At 34.0% G+C, this 19,196-nt stretch overlaps 3 protein-coding genes across 3 annotated transcripts; 1 reads left to right on the top strand and 2 right to left on the bottom strand.

The window, feature by feature from the left end:
• Positions 1 to 698: 698 nt before the first annotated feature.
• On the bottom strand, positions 699 to 3,777 carry LOC148608640 (F-box only protein 39-like). Its single transcript, XM_088543932.1, has 3 exons — positions 2,685 to 3,777; positions 1,972 to 2,133; positions 699 to 999 (listed from the first exon to the last, which is right to left on the bottom strand). The coding sequence occupies exons 1-3, from the start codon at positions 3,730 to 3,732 to the stop codon at positions 845 to 847; spliced, it is 1,365 nt and encodes a 454-aa protein (XP_088400058.1). The 5' UTR covers positions 3,733 to 3,777; the 3' UTR covers positions 699 to 844.
• A 187-nt stretch (positions 3,778 to 3,964) lies between these two features.
• On the top strand, positions 3,965 to 9,111 carry LOC148608639 (uncharacterized). The gene is made up of 3 exons (XM_088543931.1): positions 3,965 to 5,067; positions 6,111 to 6,269; positions 7,084 to 9,111. The coding sequence occupies exons 1-3, from the start codon at positions 4,068 to 4,070 to the stop codon at positions 9,045 to 9,047; spliced, it is 3,123 nt and encodes a 1,040-aa protein (XP_088400057.1). The 5' UTR covers positions 3,965 to 4,067; the 3' UTR covers positions 9,048 to 9,111.
• Positions 9,112 to 11,412: 2,301 nt separating this feature from the next.
• LOC148608638 (vacuolar ATPase assembly protein VMA12-like) lies at positions 11,413 to 18,994 on the bottom strand. The gene is made up of 6 exons (XM_088543775.1): positions 18,794 to 18,994; positions 17,132 to 17,211; positions 16,079 to 16,171; positions 15,157 to 15,187; positions 13,767 to 13,894; positions 11,413 to 11,775 (listed from the first exon to the last, which is right to left on the bottom strand). Exons 1-6 carry the CDS (start codon positions 18,963 to 18,965, stop codon positions 11,692 to 11,694), a joined length of 588 nt encoding a protein of 195 aa, XP_088399901.1. The 5' UTR covers positions 18,966 to 18,994; the 3' UTR covers positions 11,413 to 11,691.
• Between the last annotated feature and the right edge of the window lie 202 nt (positions 18,995 to 19,196).

Below are 19,196 nucleotides of genomic sequence, written 5' to 3'. Positions count from 1 at the left end.
AATTATATACAAACCTTAATGTATATATATACATCTTAAATAGATTTTCAATGAAAATTAAGTACAAAAACAAATTACAGATAGTCCTAGGCATTCAGATATAAATGTATCAGTAAACACAATGTTTTGACATTAATTCACGAATGAAATAATGTTGAAATGACCAACTACCAAACCAGTCCTAGAGATTGAAGGCTGGAAAAGGGGGGTGTACATGAATACCCATGAAACCTATGTCTCATACACTATAAAGTACACAATAACATTTTCAAATCTTTTATGAAAATTTTAAAAAAATTAGATTTGACATTTTTTTTATACATTACAAACTTCGGAATATGATTTATGAATATTTTTGTTATGATTTGTGATACTAGTACTTAACAGGGAAGTAAATGTAGACAAAGCAAACATTTTCTTTTCCAACTGAAAAAAGGTCCATTTCAACTTTTTATAGAAAAGTGATTTAAAAAAAATAAAGTGTCTGAATTCACAAATACTACTACATCTGGTCATGTTTATACAGTGTGTATGTTGTATAACATTATTTGTATGGTTGAAATGAAAGAAGTAACATGCCTAGCAAAAATCATATCTAAATCCAAAGAAAAAAACACATCTAATCTTCATTTACCACTTCATTATATATATATTTCAATGTTTTAAAGTTTGCTTGACTAAAAATCATGTATTGTAAAAGAAATTATTACACATATTTATAATTTACAATCCAGGACTTTAACGTATAATTCATTCAACATTCTATATTATATTCAATTTTTACAATATAAAAACCCCAAATAATTCCAAACTCTAAAGCATCCGATAAAGTATACCCCTATCATCACATGGGGTCTAAATCTACCAATAAATCCGTACTGAATCTGAAGTCTAAGTTCTGTTGCTTCAGCATTTCACTATACTCGTCCCTGAAGTGACATATTGTTACCCATTCAGCTTCAGATAAACCACAGGCTGTTAGATGCATCGACTTTAAATCTATAAAATACAGTATGGTTACAATGAAACTTTGCAGAAATGTTTTTATTTGCTTTTAGATATTAAATAACTTTTAGTCCTTTTATATACTGGATATTACGTGTTAAAATCTGTATCACATACTGTATCAACCCGAGACTCCTAGATCACCCCAAGGGCCGTCGGTCCGCGGGATAATATAGGTCGAGGGTTGATACAGTATGTGATACAGATTTTAACATGTCATGTTCATTATATCATATTTTTACCATACTCCAAGTACGTTCTGTGAAGGTATGTGATATAGGGCAGGCGATATAGGGTTGAAACAAACACTTATAATGCATATACAAAAAAGTTACATTTTAATCTAAATATATGACATATTGGTATATTTACTTTAGATAGTATTGTGTTTTCATATAAGCATTCATGATTGAATGAATAGTGATGGATATGGAATAAAAAGAATTTTTGCTTTTTTTTAACAATGCCTTTTTCAGTATCAAGTGGTAAATTTTATTTTATTGTATACAAAGTTCAAACGAGATTTCAGTAATGTATCCCAACTCTTTAACCTGTTATATAAATGTAATGATATTACTAGATAAGTACATGAATTACTGCTATTGAGTCTTGATATTATAATGTGAATTATATTTCCTCGTTGGAGTTAGTTTAAAATTATCTTAATCTTAGCAAATGGATCTACCGAATATTGCAGCAGACGAGTATCACACATCAACGCTCACCCAAAGTAAAGATTTACTAGTCTGAGAAATATCAATTAGCGGCTGAAACCTAAACGATATATACGAGATATAAGCACACTTGTACTGTAATGTGCATCTTTTTCTTTTTTCCCAAAACTACATGTCTTCTCTTCGAGGTCTATAAATTGTAAGTATTCACCCACACTAACAACATGTAGCACACCAGACGGCTGTACGTTGGCAGTGAGAACCGATCCCGATGATAGGACTTGGTACTTACTTATTTTCTTCTCCGACTGTAACTGGCAGATGTCCCTGGCTGTTCCGACGACGATAATGGCATTCAATGTCAGATGTTGTAGGTTTTTACATCGTTGTAACAATCTCAGTAAATTTTCATCAACTAATTCGTGGTTGTTGTCTAACTCCAAAGACAGTGATTCTAAACAAAGGAGATATGATTATGATAAAGAAAACTTGTCAACCAAATATATCCCACCGTACATAACCAAATGTGCCACATATGGTATCGGTAATCATATGGTGCTCGATTTATATGATAATCATATGAAAGCCATATGATAATCACAAGATAATTTACAAATGATAGTCATATGATTCTCATATGTTAATTTTGGCCTGAAAGCATATGATTATCGTATGATGATCACGCGATAATCATATGGAAACTGAACCATATGATTATCATATCACGCTCGTTTCATATGATTACTAGTATCATATGTCGCAAACCATATGGTTCTCATGTGTGACATATATGGCTGTGTAGGTAACATTACTCTTTATAGAAATTTGTGTGCAATAAAACTATTTTTTAATGGAACTTTTGAAATAAGTAGACACTACCAGAAAATGTTCGTGATTACATTACGATGACATGACGAATTTGAATACTGCACCAAAATTATCCCATTATAGCTGTTGTTTTGACTACGAATTATGTTAACTTTGAATTAAGTTATGAACGCTTACTGAGAGTAGTACTGTAAGATGTGGCTATGTGGTCTATAGTTGTCGCCAATCTCCACTCAAGCTCGTCATCATACCCGGTCCATACATGTAAGTCCTTTAAAGGGATCTCCTTAACTAACACAGGTACTATATCCGAAGCATGACCTATACTCTCAAACCAAATTGTGACCTTTAACTTGGGACATTTCCGACGCAGCAAGAACCAACTGTTGCGGCTAACTGTATGGAAGTGTGGATCGTTTTTGTAAACTTTAATATTCATGCATTCTAATCTGCCTTCTAGAGTTTTTGACAATGCTTCAATTATTTCATCCGAGATGCAATTGTAATTTATTCCTAGATAATTCAAATTTGTAAACTTAAAAATGGACTCTCTGTAACGATCTGATTGGAAAACTGCAATTCTAGAATGAAAGAAATCTTCTATATACAGGTCCTCGATTTTTTCTCCACAACTTGTTCCGAGTGTTTGTAACATTCTTATTCCACCTTCCAAGTTGCACTGCGCCGCAGTCATATCAAACGTTCTAAGATATTTCTGTGATTTAAAGAATCGCACAAAACAAGATATTAGCCTGTCTCGGGGTGTCTCGTATTTCCAATATCGCTCCAATTCTAATCTCTCTAGTTCGAATTCTGATAGTTGTGCTTGTCGCATTTTCCCAAATACATCATCAATGGCTTTCTGAAACACCTTTGTCGTATGATACGATGGATGACTGCAGGAAATCGACAAATATCGCACGTAGCTTCCAAAGAGATTTGCAAATGCACAAGCGCGACTTCCATTAAGATGCGCCTTATAGCCACCCATCTCAAAGTGTCGAGAACGCCATAAGCAGGGTGTTTTGAAGAGTCTTGCCCATGATTTACACACTTGGGCTGCCGCGGCACGGTCCTTGTCTTTTAAACATTTGTATATTTCTATCATGACGACATCTGGTATGTTGACCCACCTCGACTGTACTTCCTCCATCTCGGAACCGAATACTCTGGACATGGATGTTAATAATGTACTCACTTTCTTCACGATCCACAATCTTTCCATGCACTGAGAAGCGTTACTAAGCTAGCGTTGGACGTATCTATGAAGCCCATCGCTCTGCTCAGTGACGTTAACGTTGTTATCTAAGCGTATACAATAATTGCTAAAAGGGATTTTAAAAAAAAAATTCATGGAATGCCTATTTTATTTTAAATTTAAAGTTTATACTCAAGCGAAAAATCTACATGCAACCAATTTGACAACAATTTTCTTTCGAATGGCATGACTCCTTCCTCATTCACTGTGACGTCCGCGTTGCCATACTCGTGTTAGAAAGATTCACTGTTTTGTCAATGTGAAGAATAATGTAGATATATTTCGTAATAATAACAGCAAAAATGGACGAAGTTGCAGTAAAAGATGAATGGGCAAACCTTCCTGATGTTGCCTTACTTGAGATATATAAATGCCTTTCAGACCATGAACGTGTCGAAACCGCACTGGTGTGCAAGAACTGGAAGCGACTCTTCGAAACCCCATTGCTTTGGCGCCAAAGATGTGTAAGCGTTGGTGGTTTCAATGCCATGGATTCTGCCGAGAGGGCATGGCGATATGTACAACGGTTCGGAAAACACTTAAGAACGTTGACTATAAGATTTCACGGGCCAACATATCGAACGGTGAAATCTATATCACTAGCTACAGAATTCTTCTTAAAGAAATTGGCTACGACTCCGGGTATACAAATCAAAGAGTTTACACTTTTCCACGCCAATATGGAACGTAACTGGCATTTTGTAGCGTCAAAGAATAGAGTTGTTTCGGCTCTCTGCCGATTTCTCCGCCGTTGTCGTAATTTAGAAGTATTGAATCTGATAGCAGCACGAATGTCACTAATTGACGGTTGTCGCATACTAGAAGCTCTTGGTCGCGGAGTGGCTGCTAGAAAACTTAAGATTTTCTACATGGAAGACATGTTCCAGACCGATGTTACACCAGTTTCTATAACACGATACCGAGAGGCAATAGTTAAACTAATAGCACTGGAATACATCTACACCAATTATAACACAATGTGTGGAAGCATTCTCAGAATGTTTGCAAAACAAAAGAAAATGGACAAACTAACATTAACTATTGATAACGATGTCAACAACTGCCTCATACCACCAGAAGAATGGACCAACTTTAAATACGACTGTCCTTCTACTAAAGTCATATTTTATTTGTACGCCGCAGGATTCCGTCATACAATACATCATGCCTTACCAGAGACAATCCCAATGTACGAGGTTGATATCATTGCTTGGCCTGCGATTGTTGAAAATAGAATGGAAAGCTTACAAAGACTGTGTGGACTGATTCATCACATCGGAAATGTCTACTCTGATACTCTTGGTAAGTGAAATACAAGACAGAATTGGTAGGTTTACTAACATGAAAGGCGTTTTGACGCCTGATAGACAGTAATTATAACATTGTGGAATAGAGTTGCTTAATAGCTAACTTTCCTCTCGTACATCACGATAAAATAATTATAACATTGTGAAATATAGAGTTGCTTAACAGCCAAGCTAACATCACGATAAAATTACTTTAACTTTTAAGGGTCCAGTCCCTCGATAAGATGTTAAATAAACATATGTTTGTGATACATTTGTAAGGGATTGTTCTGTCTATTCTTGTTTATATAAACTAATTAGCTTAGCTTGAGTTTGGAGAAAGGAATGGTGATTAATCTAGTGGTGCATTTGCATGGTACATTATACTAGTTATGGTCGATTTTTAGTGCTAGTTTATTTGGTCTGGTTTAATTGCTTCGAGTTTCACAAACTATGACATTAGTTAAATTCCCTGAATAACAGCAGGAGTTTTAATGTGCTCTTTTTACACAAATTTTAATTCAAAGGACAAAATAATATTCTACCCTCAAAACACCGTTATCTGTTCGATGTACTTCTCTTTCTACGAATTAGGCAAAATGAGTACAAGTTATTGACATACTAGTAGTACAATAATTTTTTTGGGGGATAATTACTACTTTATGATTTTTTCTAAAAAATGGATTTAACCGTAAATTTGATTTGTATTCCCACAACACCAAAGGTCATCTCAACATCTTAAAACATTCAGAAATGAAGGAGGATATTTTCATGAAAGTTACCAAGTGCAAAGTTCTGTATATTAAATGTAATTTTGCCAAAACTCACTGAAGGTGAACAATGCCAAGATGTCACAGCGGTAGGAAAACAAAAGGTATGACAGTATGTATGTGATGGGCAAATTACTGGACTCACGTATTGAAAATCTATAGTCTCCGCCAAAACAAGGAGACTAAAAGTGATTATTAGTATACCATGCAGCGCCACCGATAACAGTGAATTACCCACGGCGTCGTCATTGAACTGTCTTTGTACACACTAATGTATTATATGTTACAGGGAGTTTCAGCTTACATCTAGACAAACACATGCCGGTTGATGATGAGATCCTATATTTTCTCAGCAGATGCCAGAGAGTCAGAGATCTCAGTCTGTTCTGTAGAATGTCTGTAAACACGGTGGAAAAGATCTGTCAGATGCAACAACACCACCATATAAGTAAGTAGTCTATGTCACCTCTCTTAAACTTAATTTGCCTTGTCTTAAAATCGCGATTTTCTTGTCTACCAGTATCACGTGATACAAAACGACCAATACCAACATTGTGTTGTACTAGTCTTAGCTCAGCACAAATAGTGTGATTGTCTAGCACTGTAAGCCGACGCTTTAGTCAGCATAGCTTATAAAAGTGACAATGATAAGTATGGAACGCCATAAAGGCCCAGAAGACAAAGATAATGTTATAGATGGCGCAGATAATGAATTACTACTAATATCCAATTCACAATATAATACGTAAAACACACAGCCCGGTGCAACAAATTAATTGTAATGTAATTCATTAACTGCACCATCTATAACGTTTACCTTTATCTTAAGGCCCTTATTGCGTTCCATAGATAAGTTCAGTTATATTATTTAAAAACGATTTTTAAAAATTATAAATTCACAAAATAAAAACTTAGAAGAATCCGATGCACTGGTAGGGTAGCTAAGCGTATTGTGCACTACAGTAAAAATACCCAGAGTTACTCGTGTCACATCTGGCTATGTAAAACGATCAAATGGTATAAATCTGTGTTCTCAAAGGAATGTCTTGACCCTCTGACGATAGATTATCTTTGCTTTATGATTCCAAGAGTATAGTTACTTGATTTCAATGTTAGATTTTTTTCAGACACCCATAAACATGAAGCCTCCTGGAACTCAAGGAGTTCTAGGTATATACCCCATATATTTTTCACTTCTTTTCAGACTTCTGTTCCTTAAATCTCGGATTTCTGTGTTCATATTTCGATTTTATTTATTCCAGACCTTCGTTCCCTGAATCTTGGAGTTTTAGGTTTAAATGAGTCAGAGTTGCGGTACTTATTATTCATCAGAAAACAACTTGTCCAAGCAATTAATCAGAGAAATCCAAATGTGATAATAACAACACAGGCGATATCATCCGAGGAGGAAGAAGAGGATACTGAAGATGAAACTGAAGAATCTGAAAACGAAGATGATATCCATGGTGGGGGAAACGCAGTAATTGGAAATAATGTAGACCAAGTCAATGATGAGGCAGAAAATGTTGACGTCCAAGGTGTAAATATTGAGAATGGAGGAGAAAGAGCTAATGGGGATGATGCCAATGTTGATAATAACCCAGAAGTAGGAAATGAAAATGAAGATAACCAACAAGCCATTATTAATGAAGTAGGAAATAATGAAGACGTAGAAGATGAAAATGGTGAAGGAAATGATGGAAACGAAGATGTCATAGTCCCTCAGGTTGATAACAACAATGAAAATAACGAAAGGCCGGATAATCAAGAAAACGAGAACGAAGCTGGAAATAATAACGATGCACATGTTGATGCCAATGTAAACAATGAAAATGTTGAGGTTGAGAATGATGAAAATCAAGAGGATACAGAAAATAACGGAGATAGAGAGGAAAATAACGACGATGACGAGAATGATATTACAGATGATGAAGGTGGTGTCTTTGCAGCGTTAATGTTTGATAGCAACGATGAAAGTGATGAAGAATTTCAGCCTGAGTTCATGGATATCAACGAAGCAGATAATGATTACCCAGATGATAGCGAAAGCGATGAAACAGATGAAGATGTTGAAGTGGAAGCTGATGATGAAGCAACCGATGATGATGATGAGAATAGCAGCGTTGAAGTGAATTCTGAAACAGAAGATGATCCCGAATCCTATATTCCTAAAAAAAGAATTAAACTGGAAGAAACTGGTAGCGATTTCCATGGTAACGTAAGATCCTGCACAGAAGAACAGGTTGGAAGAACAAAGTCAGTCAGTCCTCAAAATGTTGAACTCTTACAAGGAACATCAACTCCTGGAGTAGTTTCGGGAGAGCAAACAAATTCAGGTCAATTACCTTTAGTAGCATCCACAGGATGTGGAGGTTATATTGAAACCATGATACCAAATACTTCTGTAGAAATACGATATCTCACCGAAGCCAGTCCTACTACAGGTCTTTCTCAACACCTCACAGCTTACCATGGTGGCAACTGCACTCGCTTTGCATCTAATGTCAGCGAAGACAACAGCAGGTCATCAGCAACCAACGTTACAGTTAATGATCTACTTGGATCCTGGGAATACGAAGACTTTGAGCCTACAGAATGGGATTGTGTTTTAGGCGGTGGGTGCCAACCTACCGAGCTACAACACCACGAATTCTACATAGCGCCCAGCCATAGAGTAGATACGAGTGGCCAGCATGATAATGCTAGAATGTCTCTGAGTGATAGCTATAGTGGTAACCAGTTTACTTTTGAAAGTCTACATGATAGTGAGTCATGTCCTGTTGGTAACAGGTTAGATAGAAGATTCATAGTCTCTGTACAGGATGGGAGTGATTCAAGTTCCGAAGTCTTCAATGAAGAGGGACAATTTTCCACAGAATCATTAGCAGAGATACAGGACTTGAACTCAACTGTCAACACTGTTACACTTTATGAAAGTGTCGACAATTCGTCAAATTCTACCCCAGATACTATCAACACTGGTACTGCAGGTAGTCATACTAATGAAATCATCGAACCTAACGGTTCCACTCCTTTAGAACTAACAGTGAGATCTATATGTTGCGAGAACAAACAGGCAGCAACAATAAGCAATACACCATTATCGACTGAGTTTTGTGTATTCCCTGTACATGACAGTGGATCAATTTCAGACACATTTTATACAACTGATTCATCAACAGATGTTCTCAGCCATCTTAGTTCTGCAGATGATCTTTTCTTGTGAATGGTATCAACAAGTATGCTTTATAAAAATGAATTGAATTACTATTAAAATTAATTATATTGCACTTCCAGTTTTTTAATGGAAAAAAATAATAAAATGCTTCGCAAGCCACAGCTTGATATTACTGCAAAGGTTGAACCCGGAGAAGATGGGACAAGTACGGACACCAACATTAAAACTTGTTATAGATCTTCGATTAAATGTTTGACAAAACTCTGATCAGAGTGGAAGTGGTGGAAGACCTTTAAAAGTTGAAGTCAGACATAAGGCATCAACAATGTAAAACGAGAGACTCTACGCAGGGTGATTCGTTCACCTTGTAAAATATGTCTTTTTTAACTTTTAACGACAACTCTAATATGGAATCATTAAACAACTTGAACGCTATAGGACTTAATATTGCTATAAGGATTATAACATTAAGGTTTTTTTTTAATCTGTTACTGTTTTCAAGTTAGTATACAACCGAAACACAATTGGTCAAGGGCAATAATTCCTAAATTGAGTCGTCAAACCCTGAACAATGACACCTTTTGTAGCATTGTCTTACCGATAATTTCAACAATTGAAAATTTCCATCTAGTTATAGGCTAATAAAAGGCTCCACCGAACGCAGCATGATACGACCGCAGACAGTTGAACTCTGTTCACTACGGGCAAGTGTGGACACAAAATTAGTTTTTGACATACTTAACATAGGACTTACAGTTCATTATGGATACGACAACTCATTTTGGACACAATATTGCACAATATTTTGAAATTCAATTTAAGTACAAAGGTCTGCTTCATGGTGCATTAATGGATCAACCTAAAAAAAAGATTTGGAAAGCATTCTTCTTAAAACTTGTATTGAGGCTGGGATTTTCTTGTGGAATTCAATGGAAAAAAAATTCTGAAGCGCACCAAAAATAAATTAGTTCCAATTTTTGGGACATGGTCCTCTTTGGCCCTTTATATCCAATGAAAAAATAGACCAGAAATTAACAACCCCAAAAATCAATCCATATCTGCCTTTTGTGGTATTGCACCTTATACAATATCAAAGCCATTCATTCACCAATAGTCAAGTTACTGTCTGGACATAGGGAAAATGCTCATGTTTCCCTTTTTGGCCCCTAATTTCTAAAAAACAAGTCTTCACCCCAAAAATCAATCCAACTCTGATCATTGTGTTATAGAACAAGTAGACTATTGTGGAACAATATCCTAGACATTCCAATGCTTTAATCAAAGTTATATAGTTAAATTCCATGAAATGCTTGTCTAATTATAAAACAGTTGGGAACATAGCCCCAAAAATCAATACTATCCTATCTTTTGTGGTTTGGAACCTTGTTTTAAAATTTTATAAAGATCAATCGAAACTCAAGTTCTAGCATGAAAGCCAAGCATCTACGGATGAAGATGACACAGACGATGACAACAGCCATACCAATTTACTACTGCAATTTTTTTGCGATTTTACAAAAATAGCTACTGCAGACATGTTTGATGCTTGGTCTGCAAACATTACACACCCCTTTCCCCAAAGATGTTGGTTCTCAAATTTGATAATATCACAGACTGATTTCAGAGGAGAAGATTTTAATGAAGACAGACAATGACAGGCACACAGTGATGGAAATAGCTCATCTGGAACATGGCCATGAGTTGGCACTAATGCAATGGTGAGCCAAAAATGGAAAAATCTTTTTGGCAATTAACTTTTAAAAGGCTCTTTTGTCTATCCAATCATATACAGGGTCTTTTAAATACTAACCTGAGAATGTATCAAAAAGCCTAGTTAATACTATGGTAAAACACTCAGAAATTATTTATATAGATTTGTATACTTTATATAGAGCAAACCAAAGAGAGACTAGGAATTTTTTTAATTTTCTACCAAAAAATGGCAACCTTTTCAAAATAACTCAATCACTTCCTTCAAATTATGGACCCCAAGTAAACAAAATGTAGTGGTTCTTAATTCATCAATGGAGAAAAAGTTACTAGGTTTCACAAGTGTGTGTGAAATGTTAACATAATTCACACACAAGTAAAACAATCATCAGATAATAGGAAACCATTGAAACTCTCACTATTCATTGAAATTAAACGATCAACCCAAATCCAACAAAACTTACTAGCATCAGTATAGTCATTTACTTATCTAGAATCAGACATTATTAAAGTAGCCCATATTAATGGGAGACAGGAGTTCATCATAAAACATTTCACTTTGTATTGGTGATCGCAAATTTGCACTGTTAGCACATAGTGTATTTGTTTGTTGTATCTTCTTCTTTTTTTTTTTTTAGATCAGACACCCAAAGACAACCAAAAAATATATATTAAGAAAACTCTATATGGTAATGAAACAAAATTTTACCAAGAATAACCTTTATTCAGAACAATACAAGGCAATGCTGTTTAAATCCTTCTTGTTCAATGGTTGAAAGGAAATAAAAACCCTTTCAATATATATAACCATAAAAATTATCTCATTATCATAAATAATTAATATTGCACAATATAACAGTATTCTGATATCATCCATTGCCTGGCTCCTACTACTGATTTTATTTATTTAGACTAGCATCTGACACTATTATCGTTCCTGCAAGTTATCTCCCTTGGATAATACCTCTTGGTTTCTTGAATGTCATGTTTTACTGTCTTCTTTGATAAGGAAGTAGAGATCGGCAAAAAATACAATTGTTCCGAGGACCAGACCAGCCATTAATTGCTGCAAAAAAAAATATAATAAATAAAATAAAATAATAAATATGCTCCCAGAGGTCAATTAAATGTGATTAAATATATCACATAAGCCAATGTTTTGACCAGAATGGAAGCCTTGCAATGTCACTTTTAAAAGATAACATGAACAGACACACAGACAAAATGTATTCTATAAATCCCAGAATTCGTTCCTGTAGGTTATGATTAATAAAAATCAAAAGCCTAGATTGAAGGAAATAAAAAAAATTCATAATGTTATGGAATTTGGCGGCAGTGTTTTGAGTCAAAGTAAAAAAACAGGAAACTGCCAAATATTTATATGAATCAAGTCCCATAACTCAATAGGAACATTGGTCTCACTAACCACTTCCGGGTCAAATGGCCACCCCCTATGTAGTACCAAAAACACACTGAACCTAGACATATGCATTGTAAGTGCATTATTTGTGTGTATTATGATTAAAAGTAGTCAAAATAAAGCTGAGAATGTGTACTTTAAAATCATATATGTAATTAACTACAAAAGTATATGAATATTGTTTACATGTGTGAGTAATTTGCCTCCATGCTGTCAGTTAGCAGAACAGGTAAAAATGTGAATTTTCAGTATTATTTATTCAAGTAAATTTTGTGAAGAATTACTACTATGATCGTACCATTAGCACAATGATTTTGGAAGCCTTATTTTCCAAGCTTCACAACCATATGCAGCTTTAAGATGTCATTTGTCCTGGGAATTCACAGTGAGACTTTGAAAATTACTTTTTTAACATGTAAAGTAATGGCAAGGTTAGAAGTGGTTAGTGAGACCATTGTATAACAAAATATATATGAAAATCAAAAGAGAGCTACACTTATAGAAATAAACAACAAGGTTTCACGAAAGTTGCTTGAAACATTTTCAGGTTATAGTGCAAATATGAGAAATCCCCCTCCTATTTATGAATAAAGTCCCATAACTCATAAATGAAGTCAGAAATTCATGTCAATTGAAAGCAAGCTCAAACCAATCAACCAAAACAATTTGCCAAAGTTCCATGAAAATAAGTGCAACAACTCTTGAGTGATAGTTTGAAAACTGCAAAATTCCCCCTTTTTTTTATTAATAAAGTCACATAACTCTAAAGCGTAAAATCACAAATTGTCCATAATTGAAACTTTCAACAGCGAAAATAAAATAATTCAACAAAATTTCACTGAAATTGCTGCAATGGTTTTTGAGTTATAGTCCGAAAACAGAAAATCTTCCCATTTTTGTACAAATAAAGTCCTATAACTCAAAAAAAAAAAATTCTCAAATTCATAAAAACCTAAATGGAGAACACATCAATCAAAAGAAACAATTCATCAACATTTCAAAAAATTATATGGCAACATTTTTGAGTTATTGTGTCAAGTGTGAACATCACATGGACAGACCCCGCTATATCATAATATGTCCTGTTCTAAAAGACGGCATATAAAAATACATGATAAAAATGGCTATGGCTATTGCTTTGAAATTTGAATTCTTCACACTTTTATCCGTTTAAACAAACAGTTGCATTAAAGCACATGATATGCTTGTCTTCATTAGAAAGTGTTAAAAATCCTACTATTTTCATTTGATTTTCACAAGCCTTCTGATTGTTTGTATTGATTCTCTTTAGGGAAACTTATTTTGTATGACCTGGTTTGGTACTGTGATGTAGTTAACTTCAATTGGTCCCAAGTCCTTGATTTAAATAACACAAAAATTACTAACTTTTTGATGACTTCTTGATTTTGATACAGTTTGATATGGACATAACTGGTTTGGACACAACATACAACAAAACAATAAAAAAAATAATTCAAAACTGGACCAAAAGAATCAAAATACAAACAATTAAGCAAAGTTTCATTAAAATTGTTGGAAGCATTTTCCAGTTATTGTGTGAAAAAAGGACCCCCCCTTCTTAATGACTTATTATTACAAATTAGTGATTAGATTTCACATTTAAGTAAAAGACCTACCAAAGGGAATGTATCGTTTCCAGATCCAGCAAATGCATACTCTGTTCCTTTATATCCAAAGGCAAATGCTCCTAATACAGTCACTACAAAATTACCTACTCCTATCAGCTGGTTGTTTAATTGTTTTACTGAAAAAAAATAAAAGAATGGATTCAAAAACAACATCAAGAACACAAAATTATTCTACAATTTTATACCAAATTTCTAATATCTAGTTGTTGTAAATATTTACAACCAGAAATTAGAAATTTTCTGCAAATATTTCTTTAATTGTTGACCATTCCACTGTACTGCCAGACTTTATATAATACAGATCTAACAGTGTGTCTCTGATACTGCCACACTTAAGGGGTTTACAATACAGATCTAACAGTGTGTCTCTGACACTGCCAGACTTTCTATAATACAATACATATCTAACGGAGTGTCTTTGACACTGCCAGACTTTACGGGTTTACAATACAGATCTAACAGTGTGTCTCTGACACTGCCAGACTTTATATAATACAGATCTAACAGTGTGTCTCTGATACTGCCACACTTAAGGGGTTTACAATACAGATCTAACAGTGTGTCTCTGACACTGCCAGACTTTAGGGGTTTACAATACAGATCTAAAAGTGTGTCTCTGATACTGCCACACTTAAGGGGTTTACAATACAGATCTAACAGTGTGTCTGACAATGCCACACTTAAGGGGTTTACAATACAGATCTAACAGTGTGTCTCTGACACTGCCACACTTAAGGGGTTTACAATACAGATCTAACAGTGTGTCTCTGACACTGCCAGACTCTATACAATACAGAACTAACAGTGTGTCTCTGACACTGCCAGACTTTATACAATACAGATCTAACAGTGTGACTCTGACACTGCCAGACTTTATACAATACAGACCTAACAGTGTGTCTCTGACACTGCCAGACTTTATATAACACAATACAGATCCAACAGTGTGTCTCTGACACTGCCAGACTTTATATAACACAGATCTAACAGTGTGTCTCTAATATAACTGGTTATTATTGTTCATGGAATATCAATTTTCATTGTTTATGTTGGATTAGTAAACCATGAAATTTTGTTCCTTACAAAAGACAGGAACTTTCTAATTTGTTTGTATGATAGAGTTTTCAAATCCACAAATTCTAGGATGTACAAACTGATTATTTTTCCCTAAATCATGAAAATTGGTACCAACAAATAAGAGTTCTCAAATAAATGGAAAGTTTTTGCTTTATTTTTAGAAATTCACCAGTTTTTGGCCCTGTAATTAAAGGGAAATTTTGACTTTCCAAAAGACTTATTGGCATATTATTGAGTTAAATATATGACTAAAGTCACTAAACCCAGATAATAATGATTTATGAACTGCTTATTAACTTACATTCCTTCCCAACAGAATCTTGTTCATAATGCTGGAAATAAAAAAAACAAAATACTGTCAGATTCAATTGATGAATTGGGTTTGAAAGATATATATGTGGACAGACAGACAGACAGACAGACAGCCTAGGTTATTTCTATTATATATTTCCCAAAAACTTTGAGATCTAATTGAAAATCAAACTGATCATTTACACATACAATATCATACTCATTACCAAGAAAGTATTGAGTTGAAATGCACTTAAAAAAAAGACCCCAGGCAACTGAAACTTTACAAATAAACTGTTATCACAGAGATATGTCACGCCTGTTGTGTATGGAAGCTGTTTTTTAAAAGTTGTTTGATGGTGACATTGATACTAATTTTATATATTATGGACAATTAACAATATACATACAACAATTTGACACCACCAAAGTATTGAAATAAGACCACAGTGTTCCAAATCTGATTTATTTCATCATAGAAATACAGAACATTTTCATCTAATTTTCTGTTGTATATAAAATCACTGTAATTTAGTGTAGATCTGCATGACTTATCATAGACAATGCCAACTGGTATACCACTAATTACACTGTTGATTTTCTGGGGTAATATTTGCAAAACACCAAGCTCCAGGCAGTAGCAGTCTTTTGTTTCCTCTCTTACTAACCACGGCAGACAGGTCTTTCTAAATTGTCGGACACTTTTCAAATAAAACGACAATTGACAGTTGAATTAAGTCGTGTAAAATCATTGACTTTTTCCCGACTTTGCAAGATTCTTGCATTTTCTGAGAGGGCTGGCTGCAGCCTTTAGAGTGAATTTCGAACATCAGACAGGGTTTCTGAGCTTTGCAAAACACAAGATAATAATGCTAATAAATATAAACATTGTAGAGAAGTATAGGAAACAATGAATATGACATTATATTCACCTTTTTGAAATTAACATTCTTAGTCATCTTTTTATATTCCTGATTTTGTTGTTGACTTTTCAATTTCTGTATTCTGGCTTCAAGTTCTGGGTTCTGGAAATACAAAACAAATGTACAGAATAATTACTGGTATATATGAGTTATGACGGTAATTATAATATAGAGACATGGGAAGTACTTTCGAGTATAAAAATAAACTTGACTTGAGACATTGGAAATACACACAAGTAATTAAGTCCAAACTAGACCCAAATGTGTCTGAATCTGTGTCACCATCCTTTATTATTAAGAACATAAGAATTTTCAATTAATATATATATAAACACTAAATAAGTTAAAAAAAAACTGAAGTTTGGGTTACAAATTTCCTAAAGAAATGTACTAATGATAATGTATATACTGCTGAAAATTGGCTAAATTCAACATGCTAAAAATGTAGGAAAAATTAATCAAATCATTTGCCTATAATAAGCATTGCATGTATATATACACACAGTGCAAAGTTAGAATAATATTAATCATACTTTTTGAATAACAGATTATACAAATTTGTACCAGTTAACCCTCTAACATTAGGAAGAGTAATCAAAGGAACCAAGACCTCCCACATGAGACAATGTCAATTACGGAGAACCTCCCACATGAAAAATATCAATGAAGGAGAATATCCAACATGAACTGTTCCAAAGCGTAACAAGTATGCACAAAGTAGGTATTGATCACAACATAAAGTGACAAAAAATGGTTAAACATGCTTAAAATATGTAAAAAAAAAAAAAAAAACATAACAAAAAACAGCAATTTATCCATAATAGGTGTACATCTTTAAAGTATGTATATAAATACTGTCCACTGGTTTAACACTTCTTGAAGTGCAGATAACACTAAGTAAATACCTCTAAGCATATTAGTTGGATGGGAGACAGATTCAAGTGGCTGACAGACTTGCTTTCACTGTTCATGCTGTTGGTGACAACGGTTAAATTACATAACCAAATGTTTCAACAGCTAAAAGCATGGGCCTTGGGATAAATATATATTTACTGGACTTACTCGTGGTGGAGGTTGGTATTCAGGTAAAAACAGATCACTGTCTTCCAGTAGTTCGTTAAGCCAAAAGGTATTGCTACTTTCTATAACAAAAAAACCAAGCATTTATGAAGTAAAGTGAAATGCATGTTTTTATCCAAAATATGAACATGTATGATGTATGATGAGACACATTTTTTCATCCAAATTAATTGAAGGATATTAATCTTGTGAACTCAGATACCCCAGTATTCCAAATTTTCTAATAGATAATAGGATTTCACTCTATAACATCAAACAGGACCCACATACTTCAAATTCAAATTCATGAATAACAGTAATAATTATTGACATAGTCCAAGCATAAACAGAAAATATCATTTCATATGATCAACCATGCTAACCAACTTATTACTGAGATATCAATTTTGGTATTGTTAGCGTATTAAGTTTTGTTATGTATTAATTTTTGTTCTATTTTCCCAATAGTAAAATAAGTACGGATAAAAGTACTTGCCAAATTGATTTTTTACACTTTGAAATGCAAATCATTTTTTAAAACCAAGAATTTTTATTCCTGCAAATATGGTCACTGTTAAGAATCCAGACAACCGCAAAAAATCATTTCACATGTACATGTATGTCTGTATGTTTACAGTTAGCTTTGGAATAAAGTAATAAATTTAACACTCAAACCATGCACCAGAACTGGTATGCAAAATACCATGCTTTTGAAATGGGACAAGCTCTGACATCCTACGGCACCAGCTTGTCTGGCAAATCAGCCGTTGGACATCAGAGCAACCTTGGGCTATTGTTCAACTGGCTGTTCAAGAACCTAGCATGCCTAAAAAATATAGCTCTAATTGCATTATTCAAATCAAACCACTGCTTTTTCAAGATAGGAAAAGCAATCATTACCTATTATATGGAATTCAATTTTCGTGCTGTCAGTTGCATAAAAATTTGTTTATGTCACAGGTTAATGTGTAAAATATTTCTACCATTCTTGAAGAACTGTTATATCATAAGGGTAAATTTCAATATCCTGCAAATATTTGGTTGAAATATCAATATTGTTTTAATTTGATGGAAAGTTTTGCAATTACCTCACTAAACTACATGTAACTTGTAAGTATGGGTTCACTTATTAGAATAGTAGAATACATGGTACCACAACTTGATATCATTGGCACTTGTCTTAAAAAAAAATAAATCCCTATATCTGACCATAGGGATTTATTTATATATATATATTTTTTTTAAACAAATACAAATCTGTGCATAAATGATGATCAAACGACAATAACAGTGCACTGACATAAATCTGATACATGGATGAGGCTTAAAACTGTGAGCTCAGAATTTTCACTAGTTTGGGCTGAATTCGTACATCAGTTTTTGTCAAGTCAGTGCACTATTATTCCCCTTATGCTGTAACACAATTTTAAAGAAAAATTACATTTTAAAGTAAGCAAGGAAAACAGCAGTTTTTATTTGAAGCAAACAACATCCTTGAAACTTCAAAACATTGTAAGGTTTGTGAAGTTGCAACAGAAAAGTTGTATGCAGTCAGTGCCTGTATCTTACTTGAAAATATACAGTCAATGCATTTTGACTGCACAAAGAAAACAGTTGGAGTATAAAATTAAAATGCAATAATCATGTGATGAACAAAAATGGAACCTTTCTTCTTCTGTTTCCAAGCCTTCAGAACCAAATTAATGGGTACATTGGTGAAATTTTCATCTATGACACATTCTATCTGTTTTTTATCTGCAATATCAGTGCCAGGCTTATCAATAACATCTTTCAGCAACTCTCTGATCTTCTCTGTTACTTTCACTTTGGGTTCCATTCTGTAAAATGTGTCAACCGGAAGCGGAAAAGGCAAGTCGTAAGCTCATTTTATTGCTAGGGGTATCAAGTTTAAATTTGATTAAACTTTACATTTCTGTGCAGTTTTTCTAGCTCAAACAATTCCGCCGCAGTTTCAGATGAATAAAAAATATTTTACAGATTTCATACAAGGTTGTAAAACATTCACATTCTTCTGACATTTAATTTTCATTTTTATTTTAAGCCCTAT

This window comes from Perna viridis, chromosome 9 (assembly GCF_037379345.1).
Source record: "Perna viridis isolate PV_CMFRI_1.1 ecotype Kerala chromosome 9, ASM3737934v1, whole genome shotgun sequence".
NCBI classification, from domain to species: domain Eukaryota; kingdom Metazoa; phylum Mollusca; class Bivalvia; order Mytilida; family Mytilidae; genus Perna; species Perna viridis.
The sequence above is the reverse complement of the archived record's forward strand: the minus strand, read 5'-3'. Positions and strand labels throughout refer to the sequence as shown.

Coding starts and splice junctions, on each gene's coding strand:
- LOC148608640 (XM_088543932.1), bottom strand. CDS start 3,732: ATGGAAAGATTGTGGATCGTGAAGAAAGTGAGTACATTATTAACATCC. Junction 2,134..2,684: donor ATCTTACAGTACTACTCTCA/GTAAGCGTTCAT, acceptor TCCTTTGTTTAG/AATCACTGTCTTTGGAGTTA. Junction 1,000..1,971: donor ACAGTCGGAGAAGAAAATAA/GTAAGTACCAAG, acceptor TGTATTTTATAG/ATTTAAAGTCGATGCATCTA.
- LOC148608639 (XM_088543931.1), top strand. CDS start 4,068: ATGGACGAAGTTGCAGTAAAAGATGAATGGGCAAACCTTCCTGATGTT. Junction 5,068..6,110: donor TGTCTACTCTGATACTCTTG/GTAAGTGAAATA, acceptor TATATGTTACAG/GGAGTTTCAGCTTACATCTA. Junction 6,270..7,083: donor GCAACAACACCACCATATAA/GTAAGTAGTCTA, acceptor TATTTATTCCAG/ACCTTCGTTCCCTGAATCTT.
- LOC148608638 (XM_088543775.1), bottom strand. CDS start 18,965: ATGGAACCCAAAGTGAAAGTAACAGAGAAGATCAGAGAGTTGCTGAAA. Junction 17,212..18,793: donor TTGGAAACAGAAGAAGAAAG/GTTCCATTTTTG, acceptor TTTTTGTTATAG/AAAGTAGCAATACCTTTTGG. Junction 13,895..15,156: donor AGATTCTGTTGGGAAGGAAT/GTAAGTTAATAA, acceptor ATTTTTTTTCAG/TAAAACAATTAAACAACCAG.